The 21,594-nt window shown below is 41.1% G+C and overlaps 1 protein-coding gene and 1 long non-coding RNA gene across 3 annotated transcripts in view; both read left to right on the forward strand.

Moving 5' to 3' along the window:
- Positions 1-5,997, forward strand: part of LOC143284759 (uncharacterized) — a 175,303-nt gene extending 169,306 nt beyond the window's left edge. Inside the window, exon 6 of the mRNA XM_076591728.1 lies at positions 938-5,997. Within this exon, the coding sequence (XP_076447843.1) occupies positions 938-1,087 (150 nt within the window). The 3' untranslated portion in view covers positions 1,088-5,997. The remainder of the gene's footprint in view (positions 1-937) is intronic.
- A 10,850-nt stretch (positions 5,998-16,847) lies between these two features.
- The window catches only part of LOC143284757 (uncharacterized), a 267,105-nt gene continuing 262,358 nt past the window's right edge, over positions 16,848-21,594 (forward strand). For both annotated transcript variants that reach the window (XR_013055611.1, XR_013055610.1), the window contains exon 1: positions 16,848-17,152. This is a non-coding gene — a long non-coding RNA (uncharacterized LOC143284757). The remainder of the gene's footprint in view (positions 17,153-21,594) is intronic.

Genomic DNA, 21,594 nt, shown 5'->3' on the forward strand with positions numbered 1-21,594 from the left:
ATTATAATTATTATTTATTTATCTATTTATTTACTTATTTATGTACGCTTATCTATTATTTATTCACCTTTTTTTTCTCTCAAGGCCTGACTAAGCGCGTTGGGTTACGCTGCTGGTCAGGTATCTGCTTGGCAGATGTGGTGTAGTGTATATGGATTTGCCCGAACGCAGTGACGCCTCCTTGAGCTACTGAAACTGAAACTTTATTATTTGTTAATCATTTGATCTCCTGGCCTCATTGTTTATTAATTTCAAGTTGAAAAACCACCGAGGCAACCATGTGTTTGTTCTGTATTGTCCGTGTGTTCTGTGTGGCTTGTTCAGGATTAAAGAGGCTATGCCAGTCTTGAATAAAAGCTGATTTGTGTTTGCACATTTCTTCTGTGATTGCTGCTGTGTGCACATGTCAAATGATCGGTATAAGAGCAAGCCTGGCGCTTCCTTTTTTGGGGAAGTGTGTGGGTTTGTTCCAATGTACCTTTTATTTACCTGTGTGCTAGCTGAATTGGTAGCGCAAGCAGCATTGGCTTGAAGTTATGTACCTTGTGTGTTGAGATAGTTACCACACTTTACTATTTGTTGTTGGTGTTATTATTATTATTTTAAAATTATATTATTATTATTTAGTTAGTTAGTTAGTTTATTTTATTTTGAACGCTTATAGTTGACTTCATCAAGTTTTTACGCCTTATACATATTATTATTAGTAGTAGTTCTTTTTTTATGTGTTTTTTTTTGTGGGTTTTTTTTGTTTTGTTTTTTTTCAATGCCTGACTAAGCGCGTTGGGTTACGCTGCTGGTCAGGCATCTGCTTGGCAGATGTGGTGTAGCGTATATAGATTTGTCCGAACGCAGTGACGCCTCCTTGAGCTACTGAAACTGATACTGAAGCTGTTGTTGTTGTTTGTTTCTACATGGACTGTTTGTTCTGTTCCAGCCCGTGTCCCGCCAAGGGCAGCCATCGCCTTCCTCCCACGACGGAAGTTGGCAGGGACCTGATTCCGGATCCGGTCTGGCCGGGCTGTCGTCCGCCTTGCTGACTGTGTGCGTGGCTGTGACGGCCAGGACTTTCCTCCTGTCCTCGTGACTTGGTCCTACCCCCACACCACTCACACCCACACTTCGGGCACCAGAAAGCAGCTCACTCTTCTTCTTCTTCTCCAACCGAATTGTGATAATCGTGCAGGACCTTTTTTTTTCCTCTCTCTCCCCAAAATCGACTATTTGTGACGCTGAAATGACTGTTGCTTGGAAAGTTTAATTAATGTCAGCGCCGAACGAACGAACGAACAAACTAGTTGTCCAATACTTGCCATATATCTGGGCTAAGATACAAGCGAAAAAGTAAAACGAAAGAAGAAAAGAAAGGGAAAAAAATGCCGACTAGAGGACGGAATCTTTCGCAAAGATGAGACGATGTGGAATAAATTTAACCTGAAAATGATATAAAAGGGTCGTCTACAAATAATAAGTTGAGACAGACATCCCCTGTCCTTTCTTTTTTTCTTTCTTTCCCATGTGTGATGTCATTTCGTGGAGAAAGAAGTGTGTTGTTGGTTGTTTTTCTCTTTTTTGTGTGATTTTTTTTTCTTCTGAAGTGTGTAAAAAAAAACAAAAATAAAAAAAAAGTGCTTGAAATCATTCAGTGGTATTTCTCCAAACTTCACCTGTGCACGTTGTGATGATGATGACCCGTGGCTGGCGGTCCCGTCACCAGATGCCTCTTCATGTCACCTTTGCCTCCTCCATCTTCTCGTTCCCGTGCAGCATTTGCTTGAAAACGAGGCTGTCCGAACTTCCTGTCCCAGGACACCAAGGTCCCTGTGACGTCACTCCTGTCGTCACGAGGACCCGTGACGTCACAAGCAAGGAATCTGTTTACCTTGGGGGAAAGAAGATCTGGTGTGCGTGCGTTCCAGATATCCTGTTGATTTTCGATTTTTTTTGCCGTGTTCTGTTTAGTTTTTTTTCATTTCTCTCTCCTTTTTTTTTTTCTTTTTTTTTTCTTAATCTATCTATTGTTCGTTTTTGTTTCTTTGGGGCTTTTTGTTTTGTTTGTGTTTGCTTGTTTCTTTTTTTCCTTGCCTTTTCGTTTGTGTGTTATTGTTGTTTTCATTGCAGCTGTTGGAGACCAAGCAGGCTGTCACAGTCGGTTGGCTTCAAACAGGTTTGCTTTGGTTTCTGTTCGCTGTCTTCTTGAGTAATATTGCAAATTTTCCTTTTACCATTTCAGCTCATTTGTTTATGTTGCGAAATACATTTTTGCAAAAAAACAGTTTCAGTTTCACTTTCTCAAGGAGGCGTCACTGCGTTCGGACAAATCCATACACGCTACACCACATCTGTTGAGCAGATGCCCGACCAGCAGCATAACCCAACGCGCTTAGTCAGGCCTTGAGTGCATGCTTACATATTTGTGTACCTATGAAAGTGGATTTCATTTTACGTAATTTCGCCAGAGGACAACACTCTCGTTGCCATGGGTTCTTTTTCAGTGCGCCAAGTGCGTGCTGCACACGGGACCTCGGTTTATCGTCTCATCCGAAAGACTAGACGCTCAGTTTGATTTTCCAGTCAAACTTAGGAGAAAGGGCGAGAGCGGGATTCGAACCCACACCCTCACGGACTCTCTGTATTGGCAGCTGAGCGTCTTAACCATTCTGCCACCTTCAAAAAACAACAACAAAAACATTGATATTCCAGAACCGCGGAGGTTTGGCTTATTGGGATGAGTGTTGATATGATTATGTCTTGATGCCGGAAAGAAGAAACAGAAGGAACCCCAAGAGATGCGAAAGTGTAGGAAAAATGACTGAAGATGTAAAAACTTACTGTACAAAGTGTGAAGTGTAGAGAGATCAGCTTGTTCATGCCTGGATGAAAAAACCAAAGTTACATCTATGTACACAACTCACATCTACTGTACTCACCTGATATATTTTTTTTTAAGTTCTTTCATCCTTTCAAGAAGTCAACATTTTTCATTCAATTTAAACCTGCTTGCTTGATTTCAGTATTGCAAGTATTTACCACCAGTAGCAGGATAAGAAATGCATATTCCAAAACAATATTGTTTTTTTGTTGTTTTTTTGACAGTAACAATGATGGAATAGGGTAACTTAACCTACTCTCAGCATCTTACATCTCACACCTTTTCGGTTTCTGACTTGTGTTCGTCTGACAAAGACAGAGCTGAATCGTCATCATCATCATCATGCAGTCAAAATGAAATTCAGATATTGCATTTAGGTTTTCAGAACAGGGTGTACTTCGGCATTTATATGCCATAAACATATATCCTCTACAGTCACAAGGAATCAGAATTGTCGGATGAGAGAGCGATTTTAAAAGTGCATGGATGCAGTTGTCTCCTGATTGAACTGGCAATGTACCGTAATTGTCAAAACAACAATAACAACAACAGTATATATATATATAAACTGCAACAACAACAGGCAAATGAATAATGAACAGCATTTTTTTTTTTTAAAGAAGGTAAGTAAGTATGGCGACAAACGCTGAGCAAGAGCGGACATCACTTGGCCCATTCCAGTTCTTATCGACATCACCCCTGTCCCACACTGGGAACATTCGCCACACAAAAGTGCAGCTTGATATTTTATCAGGCAAGCAGACAGTCCACGGTTTGTTGTGTTCCAAGAGAAGACATACAGACCAGGTCTGGAAATTTATCTTTGTTTTCACTTCTTTTTTTTTAAACCAACAACATGCAAACAAAAAAAGCAGTTTCGTAATTCCAATCCGTTTTCATTCTCTGTTAAGCAAGCAATAACATTCTGAATCACCCGCGTTCTGTCTGATAACGCGAGTTATTTGGTCGGGAGAGAAGGGACATGTGTTTTGATGTTGGAAAACAAATACGCCACAAAAAGCTGTCATTTGCATCATAGACTCTCTCTCTCTCTCTCTCTCTCTCTCTCTCTCTCTCTCTAACTTCTTCCCATCTCTTCTCTCCCACCATTGTCTCTGTCTCCCACTCTCCTCCCTTCCCCCCTTTCCCGTTTCACCCCCCCCCCCCACCCCCACCCCCCCCACTCCTCCCCCCTTCCCGGAATGAGATCTCCGTTTTATGGGGTGAGATGGACACGCGGGTGGTATATCATGTTCCGATTGAAATTGAACTTTCTGTCAGAGATGCTCGGGTCATGGTGACCTTTCCTGGAAAGACTTTTCGCGTAATATAGTGCGAGAAAAAAATCGGAAGACGGACGGACGAGGGAGTGGAGTAAGAAAATGAATAAATAGATAAATAAATATCACACCACCAGGGTTTTTTCGAAATATAATTTTATTTGAAAAAAGCACGATTTTTCTTCTGTTTCCCCCTTTTTTTTCTAGCAAAAACAAAAATTGCATTAAATAAGTTCTTCTTTTAAATGACTTCGAATAAATCTTTTGACAGGACAGATTTCAATATATAAGCTGGGAACGGCCTTTTCCCGTGAAATGTAAGGCAGGCAAGACAGAAGAAGAAATAGGAAACTTTAGGGATTATCGTTTTAATCAATGAAATGAATAAACAAATAAATAGATAAATAAATAAACAACGTACCAATGTAAATCAAAAGAGACTGGTTTATCTTCCTTTCTCCTGCATGGTCGCTGGGAGTCAATCTCCCGGGAAGACAGAATTTGGTATTAAAAATGTGATTGAACTTGGCTGGGATCTTTGCCAGTTGTTTACTTCTGCATGATTTATTTCAAAGAATCAAATAGCCAATTCCTTTTGCCAGCTTGGCCTTAATTCCGTCCTCCCAAATGTTGACGGAAGAGATATTAATTTCAGAAGCAAACAACTTCATATCAATGCGCAGATGTGGCAGAGGGTGGCGTGTGCACATGCGCGCGCGCACTCTCACACGCGCGAGCGCATGCACTCCGGTTGAGACAGAGCCAGACAGAGCGAGACAATCGCTCTGCGATCTTCGGCCTCTACGAAGGTGGGAGATTGAAAGATTAATTAAACAAATAAATAAATTAAGTAGATCTCGGCCTTTCCGTTGGAAAAGAGAGTAGCCCAGACCTCTCTGAGCTAATTTGTATTTGTATTTGTATTTCTTTTTGATCACAACAGATTTCTCTGTGTGAAATTCGGGCTGCTCTCCCCAGGGAGAGCGCGTCGCTACACAACAGCGCCACCTTTTTTTTCTTTTTCTTTTTTTTTGTATTTTTCCTGCATGCAGTTTTATTTGTTTTTCCTATCGATGTGGATTTTTCTACAGAATTTTGCCAGGAACAACCCTTTTGTTGCCGTGGGTTCTTTTACGTGCGCTAAGTGCATGCTGCACACGGGACCTCGGTTTATCGTCTCATCCGAATGACTAGCGTCCAGACCACCACTCAAGGTCTAGTGGAGTGGGAGAAAATATCGGCGGCTGAACCGTGATTCGAACCAGCGCGCTCAGATTCTCTCGCTTCCTAGGCGGACGCGTTACCTCTAGGCCACCCCCCCCCCCCTCTCTCTCTCTCTCGGTCTTTCTCCCTTCTTCCCCCCCCCCTCTCTCTCTCTCCCTCTCTCTCTACCCGGAGCTGATCCAAACTGCCCTAATGACATGGAGAATCCAACACCTTTTTATCAATAACCCATCATACCTCGCCCCCCACACCACGATTCCACCACACCCCTCACCCCCAGACTGCAGTTAGAGCCAGTACACCCGTGTGCTGACCATGCCTTGTGCAATGGAGAACACAAGAACTGTGCCGAGTTAGGTCGAGTTCACTGCTAGTCGGGAGAGTCGGAAAAAATCTGCTCCGAGGCAAGGGAACTCAGGTATTTTTAGGGATAAGGTGCAGGGTCCAAAATATCGATCATTGGAAACTCAAACCTTCTTTTAGAGTTTGAAAGTCCGAAAGTGGATCTGTGCTATTTCTGTCTCTGCCCGGAGTTAACTGTCATTTCATAGCCCCTCTTCCTCCCCCTTCTGTCTGTCTCTCCCTCTGTCTTTCTCCCTTCTCTCTCTCTCCCTCTCTGTCTCTCTCTCTCTGTGTCTTTCTCCCTTCTCTCCCTCTCTCTCTCGGTCTTTCTCCCTTCTCTCTCTCCCTCTCTGTCTCTCTCTCTCTCTCGGTCTTTCTCCCTTCTCTCCTCTCTCTCTCGGTCTTTCTCCCTTCTCTCCCTCTCTCTCTCTGTCTTTCTCCCTTCTCTCCCTCTCTCTCTCGGTCTTTCTCCCTTCTCTCTCTCCCTCTCTGTCTCTCTCTCTCTCTCGGTCTTTCTCCCTTCTCTCTCTCCCTCTCTGTCTCTCTCTCTCTCTCGGTCTTTCTCCCTTCTTCCCCCCCCTCTCTCCCTCTCTCTCTCGGTCTTTCTCCCTTCTCTCTCTCTCTCTCTCTCTCCCTCTCTCTCTCTGTCTTTCTCCCTTCTCTCTCTCTCCTATTGCTTGCTCATGTAAGCATAGGTGTTCTGTTTTTTGAGATGAAGAATATTTAGAAAACGTTGCTTTTTTTTTTTTTTTTAACATTGTACACAAAAAATTACTGTTCTTGACAGCAGAGCAGAAGGGGGTTTCAGGGATCGCAGTTAAAATAGAATTACTGAATGAATAAATATATTAAGAAATAAATGAAAAAATAATTGCAATGATATATGACACAAAATGAATGATTAATGAATGAATAGTTCAACGAATAGATAATTAGATAAAGAAAAAGAAAGAAAGAAAGAAAACAAAAGCGAAAAATAAGACAGGATGTCATTTCATGACTCTTAACATCATGACTTGACCAGTCATCGGCTGGTGAGTGATAAACGTAAATTATTTTGAAAAATAAAACTTATCTTTTTTTGTCCAAATAGGACGAGGGTGAGGTAATGTGAGTGTGAAATTAACATGGGAAAAAGTCTCAGTTGCTTCTGGATGTATACCGCTACTTAAAATGTATTTCACAACAGCTCTCCATTCCACTAGCATTCGCTTCTTTCTTTTTGAAATCAAAACAAATAGAAAAACATAACAAAAATAACATACACAAGCTTAAAAAAAATGTTAGTTGTTCAGTACATTTCAATTATATGTTAGAAGGTTAGGTTAGCGCAGTTTTAGAATATTAAGATAAAAAACTTTGTCATGAACACAGAAACGGTTGCCAGAACTATTACAGCAATGGTTTGTTCTCTTATCATTGAGTTGTTGGGGTTTTTTTGTTTTGTTTTTGTTTTTTTCTCTTTTTTTCTTTTCTTTTTTTTTCGTCAAGAAAAGTGCATAGTTGGTTCCTTCTGCTTAGATGTTTATTTATCGCTATTTCCTATGCTTTTTTGATTGCTCATGATTATTCTCTTGCTTCGAAACATTTCTTGAACTTTGGAACTGTCGTTAATTCTTATCAAATATTGTATATATCCGGTTATTTTAAACAGGGTTTATATATCCAGTTTTCTTTGCTTCCGTGATCTTTTATGATTAATACACTTGCTCGGAACATGATTTTTTTGTCGTTTAATACTGTTGCTTCAAAGATTTATCAAACTTTTAATTCATTTTGAGGATACATAGATGAAGATAATTGTTTATGTAGCTGACTCTCTAGTTTAAAAAAAGTGTATTGTTGTTTTGTTTCCAAGCCTACTCCTTATGTAAAACTGTCCGTGATCAACAGAGTAATCGAGGTCTGTAACAGGGGCAGGGTTGACCCCACAGGGGTCAGTCTATTGACCTGATCAACATAACTCTGGAGACACCGTCGTCTTTAAAATGCTAATTGGCCTCCAGGTCTGAGCCATTATACTTCACTTCAGTCAGTTGCCGCCATAATCGTATGGATCTGTACTCGTGTGACATGGCGCTTTTTAAGATGATTATCATATTCAGGGCGTTTGGCGTGTTAACGGACTGTACCCAGAGACCTGCGCTGTATAATGAGACGTGTTCAAAGGCAGTTCAGCACCATTTTTATTCCCTTCTTCCACACACACACACACACACACACACACACACTCAATTTATTAAACTCATTGGCCGGTCAGTCGGTGAAGGACGGCAGTCCACACACACAAAGAAATCACCAAAATATCTTTGAAAACTAAATGAAATTTGAATAACGGGAATACACAAATCGAGAAAGTTAACAACAACAACAACAACAACAAACAATAACAACTATTAAATAAAATATCACTGAAACAACGATGGAGAGGGAACAGTAGTGACAAAGGCAAGACAGTTCTGTGCCTCTGCAGCTGTCTGTGTGGTTGTTTTGTTGCACAAGTGGGATCCCAATCATTCACTTTCCAACGCGATATGTGGCATTGTGTCTGCATATATATATATATATTTTAAATATAGGTTCTCTTTTCTTGATCTTGCTAAAATGTCACGCATTTGCTTGCCTGTTCAGTTTCGTTCTGCTTTTTTTTCTGTGTCTTTGTTCAGTTACTTTTCATTTTTTGAGAGATCAACTTCGTTCGCTCGTTCTCTCTCTCTCTCTCTCTCTCTCTCTCTCTCTCTCTATCTATCTCTCTATCTATCTATCTATCTATCTCTCTATCTATCTATCTATCTCTCACACATATGCGACGGATGATTCGTACAAATGAATATATGTTCAAATCATGATGGTCACATTTTAACTGGCATTGGTTGTGTAATCTGCTTATCTCTTGATTTTGTATTTATTATGAAAGTATTTATTTATTTTATTGTTTTCACCATGTGTTCCAAGTTTGGTTTTCTTTTTTTAATTCATGTACTCACTTATGTATTTATTTCTTTTCTTTATTAATTATTTTAAGTCATTTCTGTAGTTTCATTTATTTCTTTTCAGTCAACTGTTTTATTTTGATAGTTTGGTTTTCTTTTCCATTTTGTATTAATTTGGTTAATTTTTAAGTGTTATCCATCTTTCTTTTGATTGGTAGGGTGTTTGGTATCATTTCTGTCTTGTAATGGTTTGTTTATTTAAATTTATCACAACATTGATTCCTACTTTGCGATTCCTACTTTGCGTTCAGTATGTATATTGATAGTCTCCGCGATTGTAACAAGAGTTGTATAGCAGTATTTCAAAGTATTACTGCCTCATTGTACTTCTGTTACTCGCACACATCAATCATTGTATTACACAGAATATTTCGTGCTTCGAACGATGTTGACAGGATATTTCGTGCTTCAAATAAAGTGGCCATTTTAACACTGTGAGAGGATTTGTACCGACGTGGGTTTTCTTTTGTTCTTTGATTGATTGTGTTTCTTTTTTGTCTCTCGCACGTGAGCGCACAATATGAGAGTGTATGTGTGTGTGAATTAGTGTGAACACTTGAGTCTGTTTATGGAGACAAATGTTTTTGTTTTTTTGTTGTTTTTGATGGTTGTTTTTGTTGTTGTTGTTGTTGTTATTTGTTTTGTTTTGTTTGTTTGTTAGTCAGTCTTATTTGAGTGCTGTGTAAACGATTGTGTGCACGAGTGTATATGACTGTACGCGTTCCATCGCTTTTCCGTTATTTCTCCACATGGGCTCCATCTCTGAAAAAAAATTCTTGTTTAGATTAGTCAACTGGGGAAGTGAACGCGAACAAAGGGAATGCACTGCAAAATGAAACACGACAAAAAGGGTCACATTTCAAAATCAAAAGACAACAAAAGGAATACATTACAAAATTAAAACACAACAAAAGGAATACATTACAAAATCAAAAGACAACAAAAGGAATACGTTGCAAAATCAAAAGACACCAAAAGGAATACATTGCAAAATCAAAACACAACAAAAGGAATACATTACAAAATCAAAAGACAACAAAAGGAATACATTGCAAAATCAAAAGACAACAAAAGGAGTACACTGCAAAATCAAAAGACAACAAAAGGAGTACACTGCAAAATCCAAGCACAACAAAAAGGAATACATTGTAAAATCCAAGCAGCATGGATTTCTAGGTAAACCATCGTTACAGGAGTACCACCAATACATGCGGAGCCTTGTTCGTCGTTTCCCCGCAGTTTGTTCGGGTCCGTTGACTGCACGTTACCAAGGTCTTTTAAAGTTTTAAACTCCGTCGTTTTTGATCGGCCACCCGTGGCGAGACTCTCTCTCTCCCTCTCTGTCTGTCTGTCTCTCTCTCTCCCTCTCTGTCTCTCTGATTGTGTGTGCGATGTCTGTGTGTGTGTTCCTCGATTATGTGTTAGAAAATACTCGCTTTGTGCGCTGCCTTTTGATGGTATCATTTTGTTACGTTTTCCATTAGCGATATATTTTCTTTTTTTTTTACCATACAGTCACCAGAATGTGTGACGGGACATTAAACACACACACACGCGCACACACACACACACACACGCACGCACGCACGCACACACACACACACACACACACACACACACACACACACACACACACACACACACACAACCACACACACACACACTTTTTTCTCTTCTTCTTTTTTTTATTTTATTTTTTTTTTTTTTTTACAAAATGCAGTTCTTTGTATTTTCATTTTCTCTGCTTCTTTGCCTTGTTTCAGTATTTTCTTCCAAGACAGTGTCAGTTTCAATCCGCTTTGTGTGCTATTTTTTTGTTATTCATTTTAAATAGTTCCAACTCTATGTGTTCGTCGATGGGGATCGGGTGAATTTTGCCCCACGTTTGTCGACATTGATTTTCTTACACGCTGCTATTAGAAGAAAGACAAAACAATGCAAATAAAAGCAAGCGCGTGTTGAATATTCCAGATAACTCAATAATGTGCAGATCTCATTTCAGTGTCAGAGTTTGCACAACACAGACAAGGTAGTTTAGTTGTTGTTGTTTTTTGATTGTTTGTTTGATTTGTTTTTATTTCATTCATGTGCTTTATTCTAAATTCTCAGTTGTCAGTTTTTTTCCTTCAGTTGTCAAGTAAAATTAGATTGTGCTTATTATTTATTTCTTCATTTATTTATTTATTTATTATTTACGATTCTGGCTTCTTTTTAAAAATTTTCAATCACATATCTAAAATTCTTGTGAACAAATTATGACTACAGAATGGCCAACTAGATGGGAACGAACGCTTCTGAAAAGGGATGGAGGACGGTCAACGAACAGTTGTGCAGTTTTTCTTTTGTGTGTGTGTGTGTGTGTGTGTGTGTGTGTGTGTGTGTGTTTTTTTATGTTGCTTCTTCTCTCTTCATTCAAGCCTGTCTTCCTGTCTTCCTGTCTCTCTCCCTCTCTGTCTCTCATCTCTATCCCGCTCTCTCTCCACACCTCTCTCTTCCTGTCTCTCTCCCTCTCTGTCTCTCATCTCTATCACACTCTCTCTCTCTCTCCACCCTCTCTCTTCCTGTCTCTCTCCCTCTCTGTCTCTCATCTCTATCCCGCTCTCTCCCCACCCTCTCTCTCCCTGTCTCACCCTCTCTGTCTCTCATCTCTATCACGCTCTCTCTCTCCACCCTCTCTCTTCCTGTCTCTCTCCCTCTCTGTCTCTCATCTCTATCCCGCTCTCTCTCCACACCTCTCTCTTCCTGTCTCTCTCCCTCTCTGTCTCTCATCTCTATCCCGCTCTCTCCCCACCCTCTCTCTCCCTGTCTCTCTCCCTCTCTGTCTCTCATCTCTATCCCGCTCTCTCTCAACACCTCTCTCTTCCTGTCTCTCTCCTCTCTGTCTCTCATCTCTATCACGCTCTCTCCCCACCCTCTCTCTTCCTGTCTCTCTCCCTCTCTGTCTCTCATCTCTATCACGCTCTCTCTCCACACCTCTCTCTCCCTGTCTCTCTCCCTCTCTGTCTCTCATCTCTATCCCGCTCTCTCTCCACACCTCTCTCTTCCTGTTTCTCTCCCTCTCTGTCTCTCATCTCTATCCCGCTCTCTCTCCACACCTCTCTCTTCCTGTCTCTCTCCCTCTCTGTCTCTCATCTCTATCACGCTCTCTCTCCACACCTCTCTCTTCCTGTCTCTCTCCCTCTCTGTCTCTCATCTCTATCACGCTCTCTCTCCCCACCCTCTCTCTTCCTGTCTCTCTCCCTCTCATCTCTATCACGCTCCCTCTCCCCACCCTCTCTGTCTCTCATCTCTATCACGCTCTCTCCCCACCCTCTCTCTCCCTGTCTCTCTCCCTCTCTGTCTCTCATCTCTATCCCGCTCTCTCTCCCCACCCTCTCTCTCCCTGTCTCTCTCCCTCTCTGTCTCTCATCTCTATCACGCTCTCTCTCCACACCTCTCTCTCCCTGTCTCACCTTCTCTGTCTCCCATCTCTACCCCGCTCTCTCTCCCCACCCTCTCTCTCCCTGTCTCTCTCCCTCTCTGTCTCTCATCTCTATCACGCTCTCTCCACACCTCTCTCTCCCTGTCTCACCTTCTCTGTCTCCCATCTCTATCCCGCTCTCTCTCCCCACCCTCTCTCTCCCTGTCTCTCTCCCTCTCTGTCTCTCATCTCTATCACGCTCTCTCCACACCTCTCTCTCCCTGTCTCACCTTCTCTGTCTCTCATCTCTATCACGCTCTCTCTCCACACCTCTCTCTCCTTGTCTCTCTCCCTCTCTGTCTCTCATCTCTATCCCGCTCTCTCTCCACACCTCTCTCTTCCTGTCTCTCTCCCTCTCTGTCTCTCATCTCTATCCCGCTCTCTCTCCACACCTCTCTCTTCCTGTTTCTCTCCCTCTCTGTCTCTCATCTCTATCCCGCTCTCTCTCCACACCTCTCTCTTCCTGTCTCTCTCCCTCTCTGTCTCTCATCTCTATCACGCTCTCTCCCCACCCTCTCTCTCCCTGTCTCTCTCCCTCTCTGTCTCTCATCTCTATCACGCTCTCTCTCCACACCTCTCTCTCTCCCTGTCTCTCCCTCTCTGTCTCTCATCTCTATCACGCTCTCTCTCCCCACTCTCTCTCTTCCTGTCTCTCCCTCCTTCTCATCATTATTTTCTGCTCTTCTTTCTACTTCTTCTTACTTTGTTTTTAATCATTTTTGTGAGGTCATGGGGAAAAGAAGCATGTTGCTTATCCTTTTGCCCCCCAATAAAACATTGGAGATCGAGTCCCTCTCTCTCTCTCCCTCTCTCTTGTTCCATCTCTTCCCTTCTCTATCTCTTCCTTTCATTGAAACTAACTGCTTGTAATGTTTACATGACGTTTGATATTCGTATGTGTATTCATTATGTATATTTTTTCTGATGAATGTCATCAAAAATGTGTAGATCCATCGTTTTATACGAGACATACATGTACGTTGTAAAGTGGGATACTGACAAATACGTGTAAATCGGTAACAATGACCAATTGCTTTTTTGTGTGCATCATAACATCATCGTTTTCTCATCTTTCTGATGAATGTCATCAAAAATGTGTAGATCCATCGTTTTATACGAGACATACATGTACGTTGTAAAGTGGGATACTAACAAATACGTGTAAATCGGTAACAATGACCAATTGCTTTATTGTGTGCATCATAACATCATCGTTTTCTCATCTTTGTTTATTTTTTTTCTGGGGCGGGTAGGGGAGGGGGGTTGTGGGTTCAAACCCATTTCACTGCTTTCTAATTATTGTTTTCGGGTTTTCTTAAAACAGGGCCTTTCGTCTGATTGTTCATAATATCAAATAAATGAATGTCATAGCATGGGTCGCCTTTTGGATTCGTGAAAGCTTCAGCAAAACTGTTCTAATGATGAGTGGGTCGTGGTTTTGATTTATCCTGATCCATGATTTTCCTCACCCTCTGTACCCGAGGCTTACGTTATTAACCATATCAAATCCCCCATCCTCCACCCACCTCGCTCTCTCTCTCTGTCTCTCTCTCTCTCTGTCATTTATCTTGCAGGATGAATTATTTCCTTTGTTTTCTGCCTAATTTGTCTGAAACAATATCCGAGCTGATACTAAGATTGTACGATTTGCCCCGTGGTTTGATTGTCAGAAAATGTCACTTTTACTTACCCTCACAACAGGGACATAAATTCCGGGTATGCAAAAAGTGAACCCCAGTCTCTCTCTCTCTCTCTCTCTCTGTTTCTGTCACACATACAGACACATAGACACAGACAGACACAGACAGACACAGACACACACACACACACACACACAGAGATGGTTATCTCCTAACGGTGAAAATTGTTAGCTGAGAACCCGTTTCTCAAACTTGCCCTTGGTGATTTACAGACGTAGTTAAAACGACAAATGACGTGAGAATGCCCGCAAAGAGAACAAGAACAAATAGGCTGCCAGTTCCAGGTGATGGAGAGACAGACAGACAGACACAGACAGACATATAGACAGAGAGGTGCTGTGTTTGGGATTCGGTGATTTGTCTTGTGAGGAAAAGGGCACAAAGAGAGAGGGAGACAGAGATACACAGATTGTTAAGGATTTGGTTTGCTGCTGAAAAAAGAAGACGTGATTGGAAAGAAAGGTTTCAGCGTATTAATTATGAACATCAGTGACTTGGCGTATTTAGACCCGTGAACGTTCAGGTTTTTTTGTTGTTGTTTTTTTCCCTTTGTCCCATTTTCTTCCTTCCACCCCCTCCAGAAACACACACACACACGCGCACGCACGCACACACGCACGCATGCACGCACACATGCACACGCACACGCACACACACACACAGAGTCGTCCTCTCTAACCTTTCCTCTCATAAAATTGGAGTGCTCATGAAGAGACGAAACCACCATGAAATTAGAGTCCGTGCAACGTCACCTAAGAATTCCTTTATCTGCAAAGGTTTGCTGCCACAGCGTATGGGGCAGGCCGACTACTTCCATCCCTCACACCGACCTCCTCTCTCTCTCCCGCTCCCTCTCTCTCTCTCTGTCATCTCTCTCTCTGTCTTTGGTCTCCGTTATGCATTACCCCCACTCCGCCCCCCTCCCTCCATCTCAATCTCTCTGTTTTTTTCCTGTTTGTGTGCATGTGTGTGCGAATGAGCAGGAGAAAGAGAGTGTGTGACATGTGTGTGTGTTGCTTTGCATGCAGTCATGTGAATGCGTGTCCACTTTATCAAATCATGGTCATTCTGCATTTGTCCAGTCTGGCAAAGAAACAAACTCGGGAAATGACAGCCTGGTGTGAAGAGTCAGTTGACACCGACAGACAAGAGAAAACGGAATGAGGGAGGACTCAGCTGCCTTTGCATCTTTTGAACTGTCATCGAGTTACTTTCTTTGTGCTTCGACTTTTGGCAAAATCCACAATTTTCTCCCCTCAGGACGGAATGAGCATTGTCCACAACAAAACGTGGACGTTCACTCCGTCAGATACACAGAGGGTGTGCAGGGGAAGAAATGTGGATTTTGCCGATTTTTGTTTACGATACTCGAGTTTTGTTTCTTTGGAAGATATCCGTCTTCTTCTTCTTCGTGCTCTCTTCCACGAAGAGGAAATTCGTATCAGTATGGCTTTTCGATGTTGTTACTGTTTCTACGTTATAAGCATTGCCGTTCACTTCATTTCGTTGTTTTTGAGTGCCTTTGCTTATGGTCTGTACGTTTGTACGATTCTCACTTTTGGCATGGTCGATTTATTAGAACGTTTTGGCAATGTGTTTCTATAGAATGAATCCGGAATGAGCGTCTGAAGCCGAGGTCAAGGATTACCATGCACAGAAAGAGGTTTAGTCACCGTTTATGTCTTTAAGTAATATCAAGTATTAAATGATATGTCGATGTAAATGATCCTTGCATCTGTGTGTCTTTAAAAATGGATTCTTCTTTTTTTCCATTAAACACGTTGGTGGAGCTTGTGGATGTATGTTGACAAAACTGCCCTCTGAAATGATGATTAGAATATCGTCTGTTATATGGGCTACAGACCGGCTTCACATTAAAGGAATAGAAGATTGATCAAATAGCCATGGCAAGCGTGAATGAAAAGAGCACGTTTGCTTCATGTCTTTAAAACAGCAGGTAAAACGTCTTTTGCAGGAAGAAATGAACAGAATGATTGAGCCAGCCACGGTCGAAATGAAACGGCGTTCCTTTCCTGAGTTCTCTCAGGGAAAAGAGCGACATTTTCTTTGAACATTGTTGTGGTTGATTCTTCCTACTGTTGCTTCTTCTTGTGGAAAGGCGAAGGTTTGGAGAGGCGAAGAGATTGCATCGTATTTGACCTAAAAAAAAAAAAAAAAAGAAAGCATCACTCTGAGGGGTGTAAGTATTAATTGCTGTCAATCATACCACCTCTCAAGCATATGTTACACTACATGAAAATGTTTACACCATGGACGTAAATTACGTATTAACAAAAATGGATTCAACGACAACCACCAACAGAAAAACAAATTCAACGGAGCAAAAAGAATATAAGAATAAATTAAAAGTTGTGGTTCCACCAAATTCAATGGAGCAACAACAACAAAAGTTAGTGGTACCACAGTCTCCTCTCCCTTTCCCTTCCCTCCTCTTCTGCCCCAAAAGCGGCACACATAATGAAAATAAAATAAAATCCAAGAGTTAAATCTAGATTATAGAGCAGATTTCTGGATAGTGTGCTATATAAGTATCCATTATTATTATTATTATTATTATACGACTAGAAATTTATCTAAAGCAGCATACGTGGCAAAACCTGACAGGCTCTAACATTTATGTTTTTATATGCACTTCGATGAATGAACTTGGCTGACTTTTTCTTCGTTAGAAACTGAAGCCGGGGCCCGTTTCACTGTCGGCATCCTAACAGCCCATCGTTCAAGCAAAAAAAGCTAAACGGCCCAGAAAGTCGTTTGCTCCAGTGCACAAACATTGGTCACGTCACACAGAAAAGTAAGTCACTGGGCTCCTCTCGCTCTCTCTCGCTCTTTGCTCGGAACCCTCTCTCTCGTTTTATATGGAGTGTTCACGTTGTGAAAAAAGCATAAAATAATCTTACATCCTGTTTTAACAGTTGTCCGATCCTTTGGCAGTGTTGTGCTTGTTGGGTTTCCTATGAAGCGTGTCTTTTGAACATTGAAGGGGACCTGCCTGTGATCGTACAAGGTGCAGCTTGTGAACATTGAAGGGGATCTGCCTGTGATCTTACAAGGTGCAGCTTGTGAACATTGAAGGGGACCTGCCTGTGATCTTACAAGGTGCAGCTTGTGAACACCGAAGGAAATCTGACTCTGATGTTGCAAGGTGTATCATTTGAACACTGAAGGAAATATCACTTTGGTCTTACAAGGTGTATGATTTCAATCTTACACGGTGTATCTCGTGAACATTGAAGGGGATCTGCCTTTGGTCTTACAAGGTATGTCTTTTGAACATTGACGCAAAACTGTCTTTGATCTTATAAGGCGTATTTTAGGTCATAAAATGGATCAGGAAAAAAAAAGCAAAAAGAAAGCGCAAACTAATATTGATTAGATCTGCCTTTGGTCTTACAAGGTGTGTCTTTTAAACATTGACGCAAAACTGACTTTGATTTCATAAGGCGTATTGTAGGTCATGAAATGGATCAGGAAAAAAAAACATAGAGCAAACTTACATTGATAAAAAGTTAATCGGGTTCCATCAAAGTCCTGAAATGAAACTTACTTTCAGCAAAACTGTACAGGAACATCAACCTTAAACTCATTCTGGCTGAAAACACCTTATTCCTCCACACCATCATGTGGAAGTCTGTGAAACACGTTGGTATTATTGACTGGTAGAGAAAGAGGCAGTGATCTTTCCAGTGACTACACTGATGGAACTGAAGACAGTGTGATGGTCTGAAACAAATGATGCCGCGCTTTTGGCACGAAAAACAATGTAATTGTGTGAAATCGTTTGTCAATTTTGCTTTATTGTTTCGTCGAAGGAACAAGTGAATGTATTAGTTAGAAACTCAAAATGCTATTTAATCGGTAAGATTAGTTTGGATGTACCTACTTATGAATGCTCAAACGCAGAAAGAGAGGAAGAGACAGGTATTCTCGTTAAGTTTGTTGCTTGAAAATGAATGCTTGTGTCTGTGTATATCCCTCTCTGTGTCTCTGTCTCTCTCTTTATATCTCTCTTTTACACACACACACACACACACACACACGCACGCACGCACGCACGCACGCACGCACACACACTCACTCCGTCTCTTTATCTCTATGACTCTGTGTGTGTGCATGTGTGTGTGTGTGTGTGTGTGTGTGTGTGTGTGTGTGTGTGTGTGTGTGTGTGAATGTGCATGCGCGTACGTGCATGTGTTTATGTGTGTGATAAGTTTGTAGATATGGTCCGTTGCATTCGTTTGAGTCATCAGAACGTGAGGCGAATGCAAGCTGTGTTTTGAATTAATTTTACCGACTAATTTCGTCTAACAGCTATGAGTTGGGAAGCATGATTATCAAAGGGAAGAAAATTGAATCATGGCTTTATGGTTCCAGAGCAAGCTGCTTTCAGACAGTAAAACAGAATGAATGAATGCCACATGTTCACCCACACAAGGCTTTGATGCTGCTTCTGGACGGCGTCTGATGATGTTCCTCCCCGCCCCCACACCCCTCTCTCTTTCCCCCTCTCTCTCTCTCTCTCTCTCTATATATATATATATATGTGTGTGTGTGTGTGTGTGTGTGTTTCTCTCTCTTTCTCCTCTGTCTCTCTCTCTTTCTGACTTTGTCTCTGTCTCTTTTTCTCCTTCTCTCTCTGTGTGTCTCTCTCTCCCCGATTCTGTCTCTCTCTCTCTCTCTCTCCTCCCTTTATCTCTCTCTCTCTCTCTCTCTTATGTCAAAAAACACTTAACAAAGTTTGGTTGTTGATGACATGGCCGTGTATAATTGTCGTTCTTGTTAAATCATCACGAGTTTGCACCCCTTTCATGAGGGTCAATTGCCTTTCTTTTAATGAATTACCCCCGCTCCCCTCTTCTCCATCTTTCTCATCTTCGCATGCACGCGCATACATAAGTACGCGCACGCACGCACGCACGCAAACACACACACACACAATCGGGAAGTGTACAGCCTCCATTTTTTTGCGTCTTTCTATTTTTAGCGATTTTTTTCAAGGTGTGTGCATGCTTGTGCGCTCGCGCTTGTATATATATATATATATGTGTGTGTGTGTGTGTGTGCGAGCGCGCGCGTGCGTAAAGAAAGAATTACAATCAATCATGTTTGGAACTTTGATTATAATTCCATGATTATATCCATGAATAAAACAGGTACTTAGATGCCATGCGCATCTCAACTATCCAGATAAATGAATGAATGATAATGTGAAGGTTACCCGAGACCCGAAACGAACAAGTACGATCGAACTGTTCCTTTGACTGAAGACGACAAATACACACAGCATCAGATACTATTCAGCAGTCTATGTCAAATTGAACGGATAAGTGAATAGGGGGTAAGACGTGTGTTCAATAACTGATCTCTCTCTCTCGCCCCCTCTCTCTCTCCATCCTCCCTCTCTCTCTCTCTCTCTCCATCCCCTCTCTCTCTCTGATGTTACTGATCTTCTGTGAACGTGAAAGCAAGTTCCCTGAATTATTCTGTCAACAATTAATATTTATTTATTTTCTTACGACGAGTTTTAAAGCCTATTGTATGAATGCCACATTCTGAAACCGGTACAGGGAAGAGAGAAATTACAAACAAACAAAACAAACAAAAAATTTCATGACGTCAATTCGGTTTGTTTCTTCCTTCTTTCTTTTCAACGAACAGTTGTGCAGTTTTTCGTGTGTGTGTGTGTGTGTGTGTGTGTGTGTGTGTGTGTGTGTGTGTGTGTGTGTGTTTATTCAAATATCATAATCCGATTCCGAATCTTTCAGATGGAAAAAATATGGAAGGAAGAATACCTTACAATATATACGATATAATATGGAGTCATTGTATACTGGGCGAATTCACTTACACTTTATACCTCTTTTTTTCTCTGTCGTGCATGTTTACTGTAGCGAGTAAGCTTACAAATCTGAGAAAACGGTTACATAATATTTTCTAATAATCTAAAGGCTTATTTGTGGTTTCTTATCTAAACATGAAGTACTGAAATAGTTGAGACAATATGGTTTAGATTCATGTCTTTCTTATAAAAGAAAAGATGTAAATATCGAGAAAAAAACGCTGAATAAAATTCGGTAGAGCAAATTTCATGTCCTTTAAATTGTGTTCATTTGTATAAAAGAAAAAAAGTGGATATCCTAAGAATATAATCCGTGAGTGTAGATATAAATGGCTACATGTAGCTGTAATCATTGACAAATGCCCCCCCCCCCCCCCAGCCCCCCTGTCTCTCTCTCTCCCTCTGTCTCTCCAAAATGGGACAGCTTATCGTTTACAAATTCCGGACATCGTTATTTTACTTCTCTTTTTGTTGTTGTTGTTGTTTCATTGTTGTTTTTAAGCTCTCTATAACGTTATTTCTTCTGAAGTCAGGAGAATATTAGCTGACATGTTTTGTTGTGTTTGGGTTTTTTTGGGTTTTTTTGTGTGCGTGTGTGTGTGTGTGTGTGTGTGTGTGTGTGTGTGTGTGTGTGGATGATTTCTTTTTACACTTGGATTTCCTTGTCTCTGTGTATGTATGCATTGCTGGATGTATGACTGATACATGGCTGTTGTCACTGTTGTCGTATTTTTTAAGGGGCAATATGTCCAGATAATCATGTTCTCTCTCCACATTTTGTTCTTCGGTTCTTTCAAATGAAAAAGAAGATGTCACTTAAAATGATTGTGTGCGACAAGCGAGAGAAATCAGACACTGCTGACAAAAGAAAACCAACTATATCCGAATGTTTAGAGGGAAGAAAGAAAGAAGGAAATAAATTGACGACTTTGTATTTCTGTTGTCATGACAGCTATTTCCGCATTTCTAAGTTGTTGTTGTTGTTTTTTCAAATTCTTTATTTACTTTCCTTCTTTCGTTTATTTTTCAATTATGAGTAAAGTATACAATTAAAAATCGATAAAGAAGCGGATGAAGAAATGAATGAATGAATAAACAAACGAATAAATAAAGAAATAAATTAATTTTTCACCCTTTTTACACTAACATTTATTGGAAGGGGTGTGTATTTTCTTTCAGCCGTTCGTGTATAGATTAAGACAGCAGTTAAGAGAAAAGAAAGAGAGAGAGAGAGAGAGAGAGAGAGAGAGAGAGAGAGAGAGAGAGAGAGCAGTTAAGCAAACAAAAAGGAGCAAAAGAAAAAGAAACACACACACGAAAGCTTTATTTTCCTGTCCAATTGCATCGATCTTCAGAGAAGCGTGCGAGTGTGTGTGTATGTGTGAAAGGGAAGGGATGGGGGCGTGCGTGGTTGAGTTGTTTTGTCAAGATAAAACATCTGTTTTCTGGACAACCTTAGGGCAATTTTCGGTACAGTAAAAGGGGCGATAATCATGATGATGATCGTATGCATACTTATACAGCACCTATTGTCGGCCGGAGACCAAGCTCTTAACGCTTTACAAACACGGAGTCATTTGCACAACAGGCTGCCTACCTCAGTAGAACCGACTGACAGCTGCCTATTGGGCGCTCATCATTCGTTTCCTCTGTTATTCAGTCAGGTTTTAGTGACGTATCCATACACACTCGTACATACATGTAACGTTTTGCTTGTATGACCGTTTTGTTTATTTACCCCGCCAAGAAAGCAGGCATACTCCGTTTTGGGGGCGTATGTCCTGTTTATGTCCTTGTTACCATAACCCACCGAGCGCTGACATGAATTACAGGATATTTAACGTGTGTATTTGATCAAGCACT

Source organism: Babylonia areolata, chromosome 8 (assembly GCF_041734735.1).
Source record: "Babylonia areolata isolate BAREFJ2019XMU chromosome 8, ASM4173473v1, whole genome shotgun sequence".
In the NCBI taxonomy this organism is placed as follows: domain Eukaryota; kingdom Metazoa; phylum Mollusca; class Gastropoda; order Neogastropoda; family Buccinidae; genus Babylonia; species Babylonia areolata.